The sequence below is a fragment of the Pogoniulus pusillus genome, chromosome 2, assembly GCF_015220805.1.
Source record: "Pogoniulus pusillus isolate bPogPus1 chromosome 2, bPogPus1.pri, whole genome shotgun sequence".
In the NCBI taxonomy this organism is placed as follows: domain Eukaryota; kingdom Metazoa; phylum Chordata; class Aves; order Piciformes; family Lybiidae; genus Pogoniulus; species Pogoniulus pusillus.
The window spans coordinates 785,642-801,482 of NC_087265.1; the positions used below are offsets into that span (position 1 = coordinate 785,642).

Genomic DNA, 15,841 nt, shown 5'->3' on the forward strand with positions numbered 1-15,841 from the left:
TCACTTTCAAATGAGAGGTAATTTTCATCCCATAGAAAACACCCTCAAAAAGATGCAGCAAAAGCAGGCACCAAAACCCAAGGGATTTTTGGAGCTCAGCATATGCAAGAAGAAGGCTGACTGGCACTGAGCAGAAGAGACCCAAAGCACAGAAAGGTTGCCATTTCCTCCAGGAATAACCTGAGCGTCGCTTTGGTCGCTTGCTAAGGCTGTTTTCCCATGTCCTGCTACCTTCTGCATGCTTCCACTGTTACCCTCTACATGTTTCCTCTAAGGGATATAACAGCAGGAAAATATTAAGCAGAGCTTGGGAAGGACTAAACAAGAGTAAAGATCTGAAACAGTCACTTCCAAACAGCCTGCGACAGCTAAACTGCATCGCTATTATGGAGGGACTGAAAGCTATGAGGCACAAAGAAGGAGGCGGCCGAGGACTGGCAGTAAAGGGGAGTGACACTGATCACTGCCTATGCAACATCTGAACTACTTCATTACTCCACACAGCAAAAAGCAACCCAAAACTTCATTGACTTAGTGCTACTTACTGAGCTCACATAACAGCAGATAAGCACAAAGTGGCAAACAGCTTCTCATTTCTTTAGCCATTTAGAAACTAACAAAACTGAAGCTCTAGGTAGCCCAGGGACAGCAGAGCAAAGCAGCCCAGGCACAGCATGAAGGATATCAGTCTGGGGCCAAGTCTCTGTCATTATTTTCTTACAGCTCTGAAAACTTTTTTTGCAACACAGTAATATATAGCAAAAAGTACTGGAAGCTGTCAGAAGATGCTGACCTCCTCTGCAGAACGCCTCAAGACACAGGATGGAAGGCACCAGCCCTCTACAGAGGCTACTTGTTCACCCTTAGGTGTCTGGCAGCTGCTGCCTTCTGACAAGGAGGCTGATGGCTGCAGAACTGCTGCGGAGGAGACTCTTCCCAAACGGCCAGGACAGGTTCAGAGCAAGGAGGACTGAGGTGCCCGAAGAGAGCAGCAGCGGTAGGGCGCATTGCAGAGATCCAGAACTGCTCCTGCCAACCCTCTCTGCTTGCACCCTGGCAGGGCAGAGGAGAGCATGGGCACCAGGGCACTCTCAGAACACACTAGCTCGGCCCCTCAATCTGCTCGGGCTCCTTCCACTGTTTCCTCATTTACCTCTTCAGATCAATAAAGGTTCTGATAATCAACAGAAGACCACTGTGAGACCTGATAAGATTACAAAGGGACTGTACAAACGGAGTCTCAAAACACCCAAGTTCTACTTCCTCTCCCCCTCAGTGGAAACATAACCCACCAATATGAGATCAGATATCTTAAAAAAGGAAACGAGCCATAACCTGCCCAAAATACTGCTTGTACCTGGGGAGCCAAGAGAGAGGTGTGCAGAAGATGCCTGCAGGGCTGCAGCACAAAGTGGAACCTAAATGCTGTGGAGCAGTTAGAAGTTTGGGCACAGAGAGCATCATCTGCCTCCTTTTCAGCCCCCCCGAACTCAGATGATAAGAAAGCTTGCTCAGTGTATGCACAGAGTAGAAACATTCCAGCTTACACTGTTCTCTGTGTGTTTGCTGTGCTCTCACATAAGAGCAGTCAAGAAAATTCATGCAATGGATCCAAAGTGACACAATAAAGATCACAACTACTATGAGTCACCTGGGAAAGCTTCCTGCTAAACTTGCAGGCAACCAGACCAACAGGAGCACTAAATTTTCACACACCATCATGGCAAATCTCACAGGAGAACTAATCACACATTCTGCTTTATTTAGGTGTTGCTAGTTGTGCTAGGTCAGCAGGCAAAGATCTCTTATCTTGCTCCCTTTCACACTGGGTTTTCCGCTCCAAGCCATTCTACATTCATAGACATTGCTGTCTACCACTACCTGAAGGGAGGCTGTAGCCAGGTGGGGTTGGGCTCTGCTGCCAGGCAACCAGCAACAGAAAAAGGGGACACAGTCTCAAGTTGTGGCAGGGGAGGTTCAGGCTGGATGTTAGGAGGGAGTTGTTGGCAGAGAGAGTGATTGGCATTGGAATGGGCTGCCCTGGGAGGTGGTGGAGTGGCCATGCCTGGATGTGTTGAAGCCAAGCATGGCTGGGGCACTTAGTGCCATGGTCTGTTTGATTGGCCAAGGCTGGGTGCTAGGTTGGGCTGGGTGAGCTTAGAGCTCTCTTCCAACCTGCCTGATTCTATGACATACACAAACAGCTGATTCCAAGAAGCTGATGTGAAGCCACCAGCCCTTGAGGAAAGCAGACAGCATTTGTGTTGCTGCAGTATCTGTCACAGCATACAAACATCCTGGAGAAATGAGTACAGAAGCTTTCCATCTTTTCCAACCAGCACTACAGCACTGCTTACTAACCTGTATGTGTTTGTTCTCCAAAGGATTTCTATCTGGAACCATGCTGCAATAGCATCTTTCCACTTATCCCAGCCACGACTCCAAAACCATGAGTAAACCCCAAGCCAAAAGAAACAGGAAAATCCAGGCACACTGTAAAGGTTGTTCTCCAGTCCTGACTAGGAAGACTTCTCATCACCCCTGAAAGCACAGCACCCTAGGAACATTAGGTGTGAGGTATGCTGCAAAAGCACCCGGCAGAGTCTTCCATGCCCACACCTGCAAAAGCTCAGCCACTTCCACACAAACAAGCATCAAACAGTCCTCTTGTAACGACAGCCATAAACTCTTTATTCAGCATCCCAAACGGATCAGCAGCTTTGCAGCTTCTGTGAATCACAGGTGAAGACCTGACACCACAGACACCTGAGTGAGAGCACCAATAAATACTCTTTACAGCTGCTCACAGCAAAGACTCCCAATGGCTCCCTAACAGCTCACCTACTCGCTCTCTTTCTGTTCCCAATCAAACGAGGAGCAGACAATCGTCTGTATTAGCATTCTGCCTGCTCCTGTTTGAGGATGTGTTAAAGGCATGCCCACTCCAACACACTCTGCCAGCGTTTAGAGATCAGTACTGGTCACATCTCTAACTCTTTCAGCAGTTACTACTTAATGACTTCCTTTACACCGTGTCCAAAAAGCCTTTGGAGTTAAGATAGTGTCACTTTCACCAGCACACCACCCAGGTGCGCATCTGGATCTCTGATTAATCACATAGCTACTCAAACTAAATGCCTGATACAAACCTGGCAGAGAGGACCAACTGTCCTGGGAAAAGTCTGCCTATCCACTCAGCTTTACTCTTTTTAATTTCCAAAACAGAGGCGAGGAAAGCATTGGGAGGAAATGTGGATGTGTCCAAAATTATCTTTGCAGTGACACCACTGACACCCTGCAGTTTCTGAACACACTGCTCCTATTTCCAGCAAGAGCCAGGTGATGGCTATGCAGCCATTTAAAGTAACAGTCACACAACAGTCAGCGATGACTCCTGGAGCTTTTAGGAGTTTTCCTTATGTTACCACTCTCTTGGGTTCTTTTTTCTTTTAAATGATTTAGATGTCTGTGAACATTTCTGATGTGCAAAGTATAACAAACTGAACCTTTCTAACCAGTCTAACACACAGACTACGTAGCACACACCTGGAAATCCAGACAACTGGCTGACCCAAATATCAGTCAGGAACTTGTAACCCAAAGAAGTCTCCACCAGGTGCAAGCTAAAAGCAATAAGCAGGGCAACAAAGCTGGTGAGGGGCCTGGAGCACAGCCCTGTGAGGAGAGGCTGAGGGAGCTGGGGGTGTGCAGCCTGCAGAAGAGGAGGCTCAGAGCAGAGCTCATTGCTGTCTGCAGCTACCTGAAGGGAGGCTGTGGCCAGGTGGGATTGGATTCTGCTGCCAGGCACCCAGCAACAGAACAAGGGGACACAGCCTCAAGTTCTGCTGGGGGAGGTTCAGGCTGGATGTTAGGAGGAAGTTGTTGTCAGAGAGAGTGATTGGCATTGGAATGGGCTGCCCAGGGAGGTGGTGGAGTGGCCGTGACTGGAGGTGTTGAAGCCAAGCCTGGCTGTGGCACTCAGTGCCATGGTCTGGTTGCTTGGCTAGGGCTGGGTGCTAGGTTGGGCTGGGGGAGCTTGAAGGTCTCTTCCAACCTGGCTGATTCTGTGATTCTAGGGATATTCCAAAGTAGGACAGAAGAGAGAAGTGAGGAGCAGAAAAGAAACAAGTGATAAAAAGCCTAAGTGCCCTCCTTCCAACATGCTTCACAAGGAACTTCAGCAAGCAGAAGCCAACAGGCTGCCACCTTCATCCTGTGCACACAGGTGCAAGGCTGTGTAGAAAACACCTACCACAGATTGTAAGCTCTCCTCAGTGAAAATCATTCACAAGCCCAACAGCCACATTAGTGACTGCACTGCATGTACTGTTTACACAAAGGCACCAACAGCTCCTCCAAGGTTTTGACAGCTCATGACTAATTGGCTTCCCAACAGTTAACAGCTGAGTTATTACCACTGGACTTACCCATGATGGTCAAAGCTGTAGCCTTTGTTAAGTCTTCCTTCATGGAGTCTATTATTTCAAGGTTACCACCATCCAAGTTGCATCTGTTTATGGTTCCATTTCCTGAACTGATCCAGTAGAGTTTGTTCTCCCCATAATCTATTGATAACCCTGCAAGGAACATGCACAATTTTAGCTGTGGCTTGAGTAGATCATGTAAGCATTTAGCCCTAAGCTCTTTGCAGAGCAGAAGTGTAGTTAAGCACAAAAAATAAACACACACACACGATTTTGTTAGCTATCCACTCAGAGCTCAGAAAACACAGGCACGAAAACTAACCAAGCTTGGCCATTTATAGTGAAGAAATCCATGCCTTCAAAAAGAGCTCTGCCTTTTGTTTCTCCCAACATCTACAGAAATCAATCAGTAAAAAATGGCAGAGCATTATCTGGCAATGAGCGACTGCTTGAATGAAGCAAGGTCCTAAGTGAGGTCATTAACTCCTAGTAAATGCCAACCAGAAGCCATCATTCATGTTCTAAAAGTACAAATAAACTGACTTGGAAAACAAGCTAATTGCTGTGCTTCAGAAGTGTACAGAGTCTGTCCTCTGCCTACGTGCTCAGAATGCAGAGACAGCAAATCTAATACCAGTTTGCCATGGATTTATGGCATTGATTTGATTTCACAGGGAACTGACGCCATGGTCAGGGCTTGGACGTTAGAAGTAGAAATAAAACTACAGGCAGGACAACCTGCTGAGTGCTTCTCTGGAAGTAAGAGCAAAGAACTGAGAGATAACATCACTGAGACTGCTGTCAGCCTTTCAAAGTGCTCAAGTAATTGCAGCAGGAGATCTTCTGTGGTGCAACACAGTTGGCATGGTGGCAAACCTGCCAGCGTGATTTGCTTTGGCACTACACCTCTCTCACCTTAGGTAGCCAACAGAAAGCTGCCAACAATTACAGCATTCCACACCAGAGGTGAATCACTGAACCTCAGCATGGCTCAGGGTGGAAGGGTCCTGAGAGCTCATCTCCTCCAACCTGCCCACCACATGCCCACAGACACCTCTCAACCAGAGTTGGCTGCTCAAGGCCTCAGCCTGCAGGTACTGTACAGTGCTCGAGGTTCCTCCATGCTCTAAAACTGCTGCTCTGGGGGAAGCTAGATCCGTTTTCAGAATCCTGATGGCAGAAGGCAGTGCCACGTGCTGCAGTACAGAGAGGTGCCACCATGCCACCACTCCTTCACACACACTTGACACGGCAGGCCAAAAGGTGTCTGCTTCCTAAGCTGCTGGAAAACAGCTTTCAGCTCCTTTGCCATTACTGGGATTTCTTCCCCGCTCTGCAAGTGCAACCCCCAGAACTCAACAGCACAGGTTCAGGAGAAGCCAAGGGAATCAACAGCCACCTTCACCAGAGCCTGCCCTTGCAGCAGCTCAGGGGATCAAGAGTTGCCTTCAGCAGAGCCTGTCCTTGCAGCAGCTCTTGCACGGATGCATTTGCATGCTGCTGCAGGAAGAAGTTCTTGCCAGAGAGAGTGATTGGCATTGGAATGGGCTGCCCAGGGAGGTGCTGGAATCACCGTCCCTGGAGGTGTTCAGGCAAAGCCTGGACGAGGTACTTAGTGCCATGGTGTGGTTGATTGGCCAGGGCTGGGTGCTTGGTTGGGCTGGATGAGCTTGGAGGTCTCTTCCAACCTGCTTGGTTCTGTGATTCTATACAAGTACAAAGGTTTCCCCACTGTGAGATGAGCACTTCCTATGCTCTGTAACTCTGCCTGCCACCATCCAGCTCCCTGATTTCACCCAGACAGATCTATTCACAGGCTGCTGTGAATGCAACCTACAGAGCAGTTACAGCACTATCTTAGCTGTTCTGCTTCTTCAGACACCAAACTGGTATTTCTACACCTGGGTACTCCAATTACACAGCAGCCAATGATGGAAGTCACCTTCCTATTTCCTTCTACTCAAGTCTACCACATTTTTCTTCCCAAAGCATCTCCTTGTAATATTACTGCACCTTGGTGGAAACCTGCTATTGCCAATGTCATCAGCCAGTGTCTATTTCATATTTGGGCAGAAACTGTCCTGTTTTTACCAATGAAGATAGCTTACTTTCTAGTCATCAGTAGACTTTCTAGTCACGAGCATCACAGATACTCATGACACAGTCCAGTGTGGGCGAAGTATGTTCCAGCTGCCCAAGTCACCCTGGACAGGTGTAAGACACCTCAAAGAACTCTGCTGTGCTTCAGAATCAATAATAAATGCAACATCCCCACGACTAAGGCCATCCCTGCTCTCACAGGCATCTCCCCATTTCCTCACTTACATTTCCCAAACCATGCTGCTATTTCAAAAGGACACCCTGGGGCTCTTCTGGCAGCTCATACACAGATTCCAGCCCTAAAGCCAGACAGGTGATGGGATCCTAGCTTCCACTAGCAGACAATGAAGTAGTATTTCAGCTTGCTCTATTGCAGAAGTTCAGGGAAATGAGAGGTATAGGAACAGCAGTTGGAATTTGTGTTCCCATTTCCCACCTTAGTGAGTCAAAGTTTTGCTTTAAGTGCAGGTGGGTGGCTCCAGGTGAAGAACAGTGCCTAACACCAAAGAATCCCTTCTCTGTTCCATGCACACACACCTCAGAAAACAAACAAGATAAAGCTCTCAAGGGTCAGCCTCCAGAACAACTACAACTGTTGTGTTTGGAGATTATGTTTTATGTTCAAAAGAGGGGAAAAAGAAATTACAAAGGGTATTGAAGCATAATCAACCTAGAAAAGAGAGAGGTAAACCAGCAAACAGGGCTGCACTGTAATCATCAGCAACAGGCTTTGTGCAGCTCTGTTTAGAAATGCTCATAAACCCCAAAGAGACAAAACCGAAGGGAGCACAGCACCCCAAACAGCACAACCCCCAGGCAACACCCTCCTCCCCCAGGAATTCTGCAGTGACCCAGCTTGTTTTGAAGGAATGTTTATGCAGACTGTTTCAAAGCTAAGGACACAACACTGCTAGTTAGTCAAAGCCAACCCAACAGATGCATGGGGTTAGAGTCCCATAACCAACAACTGCTCAGCTGAAAAGAGGTTCAGTGATCAAATGAGGCAATCCTCAATCCATACAAATGCACTCTCATGGAATTCCAGCCACTAATTCCCTTTCTGATTTGTGTGTGCCAGGGAGAAGAGGAAAAAATAGCAAGGTATTTACCAACAGGATCTTTCTGGTTCTGAAAGAGAATTTTGCTGTTGCTGCCATCCATGTTTGCCATGTTAACTGTGTTCCCATCTGTCCAGTAGAGCTTACTGAGGAAGAAAATGAAGACATTGAGCAGGTTGGGTGGTGCACAAAGCATCTCTAACGCATCACCAGCGAAACGTTCCCGCACAGGCAAGACCCACGACTAGGGGTGACAGAACTGAACCAGCAGTGAGCCCTCAGGTCCTCAGCAAAACCTCTCCAAAGCCTGCATTTCCTTCAAGGCTGAGACAAAAGCCTCCTCACATGGCAAAGCAGACGGCTGCTGCGAGCTCCCCTGCAGAGGGCGTCTAGAAGCGCACAGCTCTTACCCTTTCACTGGGTGGACTGCCAGGCACTGGGGCCTATCGATGCCGTGGATGACTGAGGTCTTCAAGGAGCCGTCCAAACGTGCCACGTTAATCTGGGTTTCGTCAAGTTCCGAGCTAATCCAGTAGAGGTTCCGCGATATCCAGTCCACTGCAAGGCCCCTGATGCTCTGAGTGTCTGCAAAAGGCAAAGCAGCTGCGGCTTGGACTTTGTTTCTGCATTGCTCTGCTGGTTGGAGGCTAACTGGAGTGTTTTTAATGAGAGGAATTAGATGACAGGCTGTGAAAAGGAAGCAGTGGTGATGTCTGCTGCACTCCTAGGCTTGCTGAGATGTATAAAAGCAAGGACACAAACACAGATAAAACAGTACCTATCTGTTGGAGTCAGAGTCTGTGTTTTCTCCCTGGGCTTCTGCTGTGTAACCCAACTAATCATTCTGCTTCTAACCCCCCTTGCTGGTCCTCCAAACTCACCTTGCACATCAGGCAGACTCTGGGATAAGGTAGAGGGGTGGAAAGAAGGTGGAAAGGTGGTTGGGAGCCCCTCCTGGGGACTCTGGTTTCTGGGAGGGCTGCTGTGTTTCTGTGCTACTTTCAATTGTCTATTTATACTCATAGCTGTATGTATTGTAAAAACCTGCTTGTATATTGTGTATGCTGTGAATACAAAGCTTCAATCCTTAACTTCCAGCTAGTTGAGTCTAGTCTGGGTAAATTCATAAGAGGGGGGCAGGTAACTCTCAAACCATCACAATTGCTCTCAGTGTAATCTTGGGTCAGGAGCTGACGGTCACAGTGCATTTTTCTGCTTACAGAAGCAGTGATTACTCAGTGAGCTGCTAAAAAGTGGTGGTTGTTGTGGGCTTTTTAAGGCATGAGGCTGTAGAACGAGTTAGCCTGCACTGGAAAGCTCAACACCACTATTTAACATACGTCAGTATTAGTCACAGCCTAAAAGCAAGGTCCATACTTCCCTTGTTGAGCTATGCCTTGTCTGCAGAACATTCAGGGGCTCTCCAAAAGAGAACTATGCTGAAGTTTCAAAGGTTTAGACTCTAGAACCAGGAAGGCTCAGTGCAGAATGTCTGAGTTAAAATCACTGCTCTGTAGGCAAGAAGCTTTGTCACTGAAGAAGTTTTGGGGTTTCCTTCTGAAGACTTGTAAGACTCCGGATCAGATCCCTGCTCTCCAAGAACAGGCAGAGCATCCGTCAGCCAGTGGGAATTAGGGAGTCAACTGCTTCTGCAGGCAGCTTTTGCTCTTTCTACAGAGCTGTCTCTATCTCAGCCATGGCTTTTCTCACATTTACTCTTCCAATTTTCTCCCCCTATCCCACTCTGAAGAGTGGCTCTACAGGGCTTAGCTACCTTCAGGAGTTAACACAGCTAGTACCACCTCAGGCAGCAAACCACGAGTAAGACAGGATTAATTTGGTAGCTTGACAAGTGTCCTTGTATGTGATAGTCATCCTTAGCAAGATATTGATTCAAATAAGGTTAGCATAGCTTCATCTTTGCTTCAAATGTTGGCTCTGAAATCCCTGCTCAGGACCTAGCTACCAGGATGTCACTGCTCCTCGGCAGAGCAATGGCTGGTGTTGGCCATCTCCGCAGATGAGGACACAGGCCAAGGGTGGTCAATGATCTCACTCCAGCTCAGTTTGCACACTATCTCTCTGTGGCTTCCACTGACAGAACTGCTGCCACTGCTAAATGCCACGGATGTGGCTGTGCACTGGCTTGTTCTACACAAGGTCAAACGGTGAGTGGGCATTAGCAAGTTTGCCAGCCTTGAGAATGAGGCAGAAGATGCTGAATGCATAATCTTGACCCATTTTGGGCTGATCCCCTGCCTTTTTGGAGGTTTTGGTTGGAGGAACTAGAAAGCAGTAATTTCATACTCTTAAAAAGATTAAAGCATGACTTTGGCATCTTTGTGACACTGGCGTAAGACTTCATCCAACAAGAATCCCGCCAGGATGCGCTCACAAAGCTTCTTAAGTCCTTAGGAGAAGCTCAAACCCGTAACTGTTAGCAAATGGGATCAGTCACACACAAGAAGCAGGCCTGGCAATGTTCTGATGGGGCAGCACACATCATTTTGCAAGTTTAACCAGAAGTTCCACCTAGCACAGAAAAACACAACCCCACCAAGGAAACCCCAGCAGACCTCTGCTGCGAAGGCTGCCACAGCAGAGAGAGTGGGAGAGACTGCTGGCAAGCAGACACACACAGTTTGTTCCGCGCAGCTGCTGCACAGGTGCTCTCAATTTCCACTGCGTGGTCTCTGCCCTGCACAAAGCTCTGCTGTTTACCTCTGGAGATGAGGGTTTCCAAGCCGGTGCCGTTAATGAAGGCCCTCCTGACGGTCTGCGTTTTGACGTCGGTCCAGTAGAGGCGCTCCTCCAGGGCGTCGAAGTCGATGACGGTGACCTCGTCGATGTCGGGGACGGTGAAGGCTGTGATGAAGTTGAAGTAGGGGTTCTCGAGGTCCACGCCGCGGATTTCCGAGCGCCTCGCGTACAGAAGGAACTTCTTCCTCTCTGCTCAAGCCAAGGGAAAAGGTCACTCCTCGCCCTCCTCAGGACACTGCCACCAGCAGGCCAGCTCAGCTGCGGCCACCTCGGAGATGCGTGCAAACGCGTCCATGCGCGGTGGAGCATCTCCAGCACACCCACCCCAGCGAAGCAGCCACGGGGCACCACTCGGAGCTCTGGCCAGCATGCTACCACAGCTAAGTCACTGTGTCCTTGGGAGAGGCCCAGGGAAAACGACCACAGGCATCACTTCAAAAATACACCCCAAGTCTCCCACCCAGAAAGGGCTGTTTCGTTTTTACACCCCAACAGCCATGAACAGCTGGAGCAGAGGAGGCGCCATGGCAAGAGGGAAAACTCTGTCCCTGTGAGGGTGCCACAGCCCTGGAGCAGTCTGCACAGAGAGGTTGTGGAGTCTCCTTCTCTGGAGCCTTTCCAATCCCAACTGGCTGTGTTCCTGTGTGCCCTGCCCTGGGTGATGCTGCTCTGGCAGTGGGCTGGACTGGATGAGCTCTGGAGGTGCCTTCCATGCCCTAACATTCTGTGAGTTTGAGTGAGCAGTGGCCACACACTAAAGCCAACCTAGAACTCTTTTTATCCCCAAAGGCTACAGGAGCAGAGCACATGTCTGTGAAGGACCAGTACAGGTAACTACTTTCCCTGGCAGTCCTTTCACAGGACAAAATGAGGAGTTTTGTACTCCCTAGATGTTATTAATCACCACTGAACAGAGCAATGTAGTGCAAGGGTACACAGATAACAGAGACAATTGTTTGCCATTTGGAGGCTTTTGTAGCTCAGGTGTTTATGGTAATGTTCTGTAAAACTGCCCTGCAAGGCTGCGTGGCTAAGGTTTACTTTTCATTTCCTTAATCCCTGCAAATGAAGCCAAGGCAGCTTCAGAGCAGCAGGTAGAGACCGAAGCTATTAAGCATCCTTTTGTTGTACAGCTGCCCTGACTCATCACTTTCTGATGGTGCACGTAACTGGATAAACCTTTCTGCTTTCCCAAGAGAACTCTTACTAACAGGCCACGCACAGAAGCAACAGGGGGAAAAACCCAGCTGTGGTGCCAAGTATCAAAGCCCCACGCCCCTACACACAAGAAGAATTTAGCAAGCCTCCAAAAGGAGGTGTCCCTCTACAAGACAAACAAGGAAAGGAAGTGCAGAGATTGTCTTTAGGATGCTGAGGTCTGCTTGGTGCAGCAACACAACTGTTAGGGTTTCTGCGGGGGGACCTTACCAAAACAGGTTTTCTTGTCTAAAGACAGCTTCATCAGATGTGGGCAGGCACAGGCAGCACTTCTGTTGTGGTTGATCAGGCACATGTGAGAACATGGCCCTCTGCCCTCGTTGGCAGCACACGGATTGGGAGCTGAAAGGGAAGCAGGAAACAAAGCAAACAGGAAAACACCTTTGGAAACTAAGGTTTACTGTAGGCTACACAGGTGAGAAAGTGGTGCCAGCTCTGCTTGCAGACAGGCCCATGCCCGCTGATGAGCTGAGCTGCCACGCTGCTCAGGCTGCACAAGGTACTCCTCACCTCTTGCCCAAGCATGGACTCTTCTGCGGTGCTGGGGTTTGTTAGCACAGCCTGGCAGTTCCCACTGCAACTCTACGAAGGCACTGGTTAGATTCTCCTACTGAGACACCAGTTTTGCAGTCTGTTTGCAGATGGGGACACAGGGCACTGTCAGCCACTTGGCTGAGGACACCCAAGTGGGAAGAGTGGCTGACACCCCCTTAGGCTGTGCTGCCACTCACACCTGGACAGGCTGCAGAGTTTGGCTGGGAGAAACTGAGTGAAATCCAACAAGGACAGGGGTAGAGTCCTGCATCTGGGAAATAATAACCCAGCAGATCAGTAGAGGCTGGGGACTGATCTGATGGGGAGCACCTCTGGGGAAAAGGAGCTGGGAGTCCAGGAGACAGAAGGATGCCCATGAGCCAGCAATGTGCCCTTGAGAGCAAGAAGGCCAAGGGCAGCCTGGGTGAACTAGAAGCAGGTCCAGATTAGGATCAGCAAGGTTCTTCTGCCCCTCTACTCTGCCCTGCTGAGGCCACATCAACAATATTGTGTCCAGTTCTGGGCTCCTCCATTCAGAAAGGAGCTCAGGGAACTGCTTGAGAGAGCCAGTCCAGAGCCCCCAAGCTGCTGCAGGCAGTGAACATCTCCTGTGAGGCCAGGCTGAGGGAGCTGGGGCTGGCAGCTGGCAGCAGAGCAGCCTGAGGGCTGCCCTCAGTGCTGAGCTAAAGATGTGCAGGGCAGTGTCGGGAGGACACAGCCAGGCTCTGCCCAGGGGTGGCCAAGGGCAGGGCAAGGGGCACTGGGGGCAAGCTGGAGCAGAGGAGGTGGCACGGGAACAGGAGGGGAAACTTTGTCTGTGTGAGGGTGTTGGAGCCCAGTCCCCCCTGGCTGTGTTCCTGTGTGCCCTGCCCTGGGTGATGCTGCTCTGGCAGGGGGCTGGGACTGGATGATCTTTTGAGGTCCCTGCCAGCCCCTATCCTGCTGTGACTCTGTGATTCATGGCATTTCAACGTAGAGAACTGTACACTCCTCACCACAACAGATGAGGGAAGAGAGAGTCAATGCACTGCAGATCTGAACACAGTTCTGGTGTGTGAAGAGGCAAAGCTCACATTATGCAGTGAATTTTGGTGGATTCAGTGCTCCCTCTCACTTGGGTCTGTCTGCTGGAAAGGCAGCTGCAAAGCTAACCTGCAGAGATGATTTGGAACAGCTATTTCTACTTTTCTGAAAGTCAAACCTCTCCTAAGTGTAGTTGTTCTCCAGTCACTTCCCACAGTTCAGTGAGTGAGCAGGATGTGTAAAAGAGCTTTCAAGAGCAGAAAGAAGGCTGACTGCAGAAGACAGCTTCATCTCACAGAACCTAGACTGGTCCTCACTGACTGTTACACACACACAGAGCTCCAGAGCACTCCTGAAGAGATGCTCCAAGCATGAATCAGTGCTGATTCCTCCCTTTGTTGGAAGAAAGACACCCTCTAGAAACATAGCAGTGCTGAGAAAGGCAGTGGGAAGGACTAACCTAGAAAGACAAACATATAATTAACAAACCCAATTAGCTTAGAACATATTCCTCCAACGCGGTGCTAGCCTGTAATAGAAGCAATTAGATGATGAGGGAAAGCTGATGTATTAATTGCCTTGGGAAATAAATTCAGCCCAGACTGCAGCACTACAATTCAAAGACTCAAGCTCTGCTTCAGTGAATCATTTCTCTTTCAGCCACGTGTGCTTCCTCAACATCATCCCTCAGCTCCCGAACCCTTTAGCTACCAACTTGCCTGCGGGCAGAATGCAGCTCTGAAAGCCTGGGACGAGCAGGTCAGCGCAATTCAGCATCTTCCATTGTTCCAGCAAAAGCTCACAAGCTGCTGCAGTTCCCACTTGCCCCTCTCAAAGGCTGGGTGTCACTCAGCATTCCCAAAGTCCTTGCAGTTTCTCCTGCTGTTCCAACAGCTGCTCCCCATATCCGCCCTGTCAGCTCCTTTAAACCTCCCCCAGGAAGTCAGCTGGACCACCAAGCTTAACAATATTTACTCATGCTTGATGACTTAATATTTTCTTTGCTACTGGACAGTGCTAAACACTTTCTTACCCTTACACAGTGAGTAGATTTCCTTCTGTCTTTCCCAAACATTGCAACAAAAAAAGTTAACTTCTCCTGCAGCTGCAGAAAAAACCTGGGCTGACCTCTTTTAATAAGTCCACATCTTCACAGGCAAGATAAAAGATGTGAAGCCGAGGGGGAGAGATTGAAGTTAAGAAGGTTCCAGGAGCCCTTCCAGATAAAAGTGCATTATTAATGGGCTATTACTAACAGTAAACACGAAGATCATCCCTGCGCCCCACACATCCACACCGAGCACAGTGCTGGGTCTCCCCAACGTCCCGAAGAAGCTCACAGACTCAGTCAGCTTTTCAGAGACCCCAGGGGATTGTCCACTCATTAACCTCCTGCGGTTTTGATGTTCTTAAGCCTGCTGCTGGGACACGCAGAACTCAGTCAGATGGTTTACAAAACAGCCTCCTCCTCTTGCCAGTGCAAAGCAACAACTCCAGGGGAACCTCCTCCTCTTTATACCCATACAACTGCCTGTCACAAGGATCTGCTTGGGGCTTGGGATAATCACCCCCCCCGCACAGTGTTCTTCTGCACCAAAGCTGCTGTTTGAGCATGGAATCCAAATTGAACAGCACAAACCCCAACGGCCTTTAGTTCATCACTACCTTAAAGAGTTGTGGTTCAAAGCCTGCAAGAGGAGACAGCACAACTTGTGTGCTACCTGTCCACACAGCATTTCCTTTCAGAACTGATGGAATAGCAAAGTGGTGGGAAAAGAAGCATTCCAAAGCAGACAGATCTGTTTGCACATGCGTGCATAGCTGGAGGAGCATGAGCTGAAGATGCCCTGTGGCACCACACCTGTATGCACCCATACACACATAGATGCACACATGCTTTCATAGTTCCATACAGCTGCCACCCAGGCAGAGCTAAGCTCCCTGCTCACTACCCAATACAGACTAGCTCTGCAGGCAAACAGCCGTGCTAATGCTGTCACTCTCCAAAACCTGCCTCCTATCTCCCTCTGCTACTTAGAATCATAGAATCAGCCAGGTTGGAAGGGACCTCCAAGATCATCCGGTCCAACCCAGCAACCAGCCCTATCCAGTCTACCAGACCATTGGTACTTCAGGCACTCCCTCCCAGTCCTCTTGGGAATAAGCACACAGCCATTCCTCACTCCTCTTCTGCCTGTCACAGTCGATTTCACAGCCTGCTGTCATGCAGCAGCCTGGCTATAAGCGATATCTCAAGCAGCAGCAGCAGCTCACCTGTCCTTGCCCAAAAGCCTTTTCCATACTCTTGATCAGCCTGTCAGCTTCTCTTGCTATCTTCTCTGTGACCTGCACACAGTACTGCAGGCAGTGACAGAGACTCACACAGCATCACCACAGCACCCTCTGTGGCTCTTTATTCTTGTCCTAACCATTTCCAACAACCTGTTGGTCACAGCCACCCACAGACGTGGCATTTTCACCAGCTGGCCAGCCTTTGGCATGATTTAATTGATTTCAAGTGCTCTCCCTTGCAGTCCTGAGCACTGGTATCCATGCATCACTGTCATCACACTGCCCTCTAGAACATTAGTTAAGCAAAGTGTGGGGGTTTGGGGCCCTTAGAACACTTGCTCAGGCATTCTGACACCAGCTGACAGATGATCACTTTCTCTTGCAACCTCTGACCATGCATTCACCAAGGACCTGCTTATCCTCCATATTACA

The 15,841-nt window shown here is 49.2% G+C and overlaps 1 protein-coding gene across 7 annotated transcripts in view; it reads right to left on the reverse strand.

Annotated features, from left to right (window-relative positions):
- The window catches only part of LRP1B (LDL receptor related protein 1B), a 646,717-nt gene that overhangs the window by 161,102 nt on the left and 469,774 nt on the right, over positions 1-15,841 (reverse strand). For all 7 annotated transcript variants that reach the window (XM_064154536.1, XM_064154527.1, XM_064154516.1 and 4 more), the window contains 5 exons: positions 11,771-11,902; positions 10,304-10,531; positions 7,993-8,167; positions 7,634-7,728; positions 4,428-4,577 (listed from right to left, as the gene is read on the reverse strand). In XM_064154536.1, the coding sequence (XP_064010606.1) occupies positions 4,428-4,577; positions 7,634-7,728; positions 7,993-8,167; positions 10,304-10,531; positions 11,771-11,902 (780 nt within the window). The remainder of the gene's footprint in view (positions 1-4,427; positions 4,578-7,633; positions 7,729-7,992; positions 8,168-10,303; positions 10,532-11,770; positions 11,903-15,841) is intronic.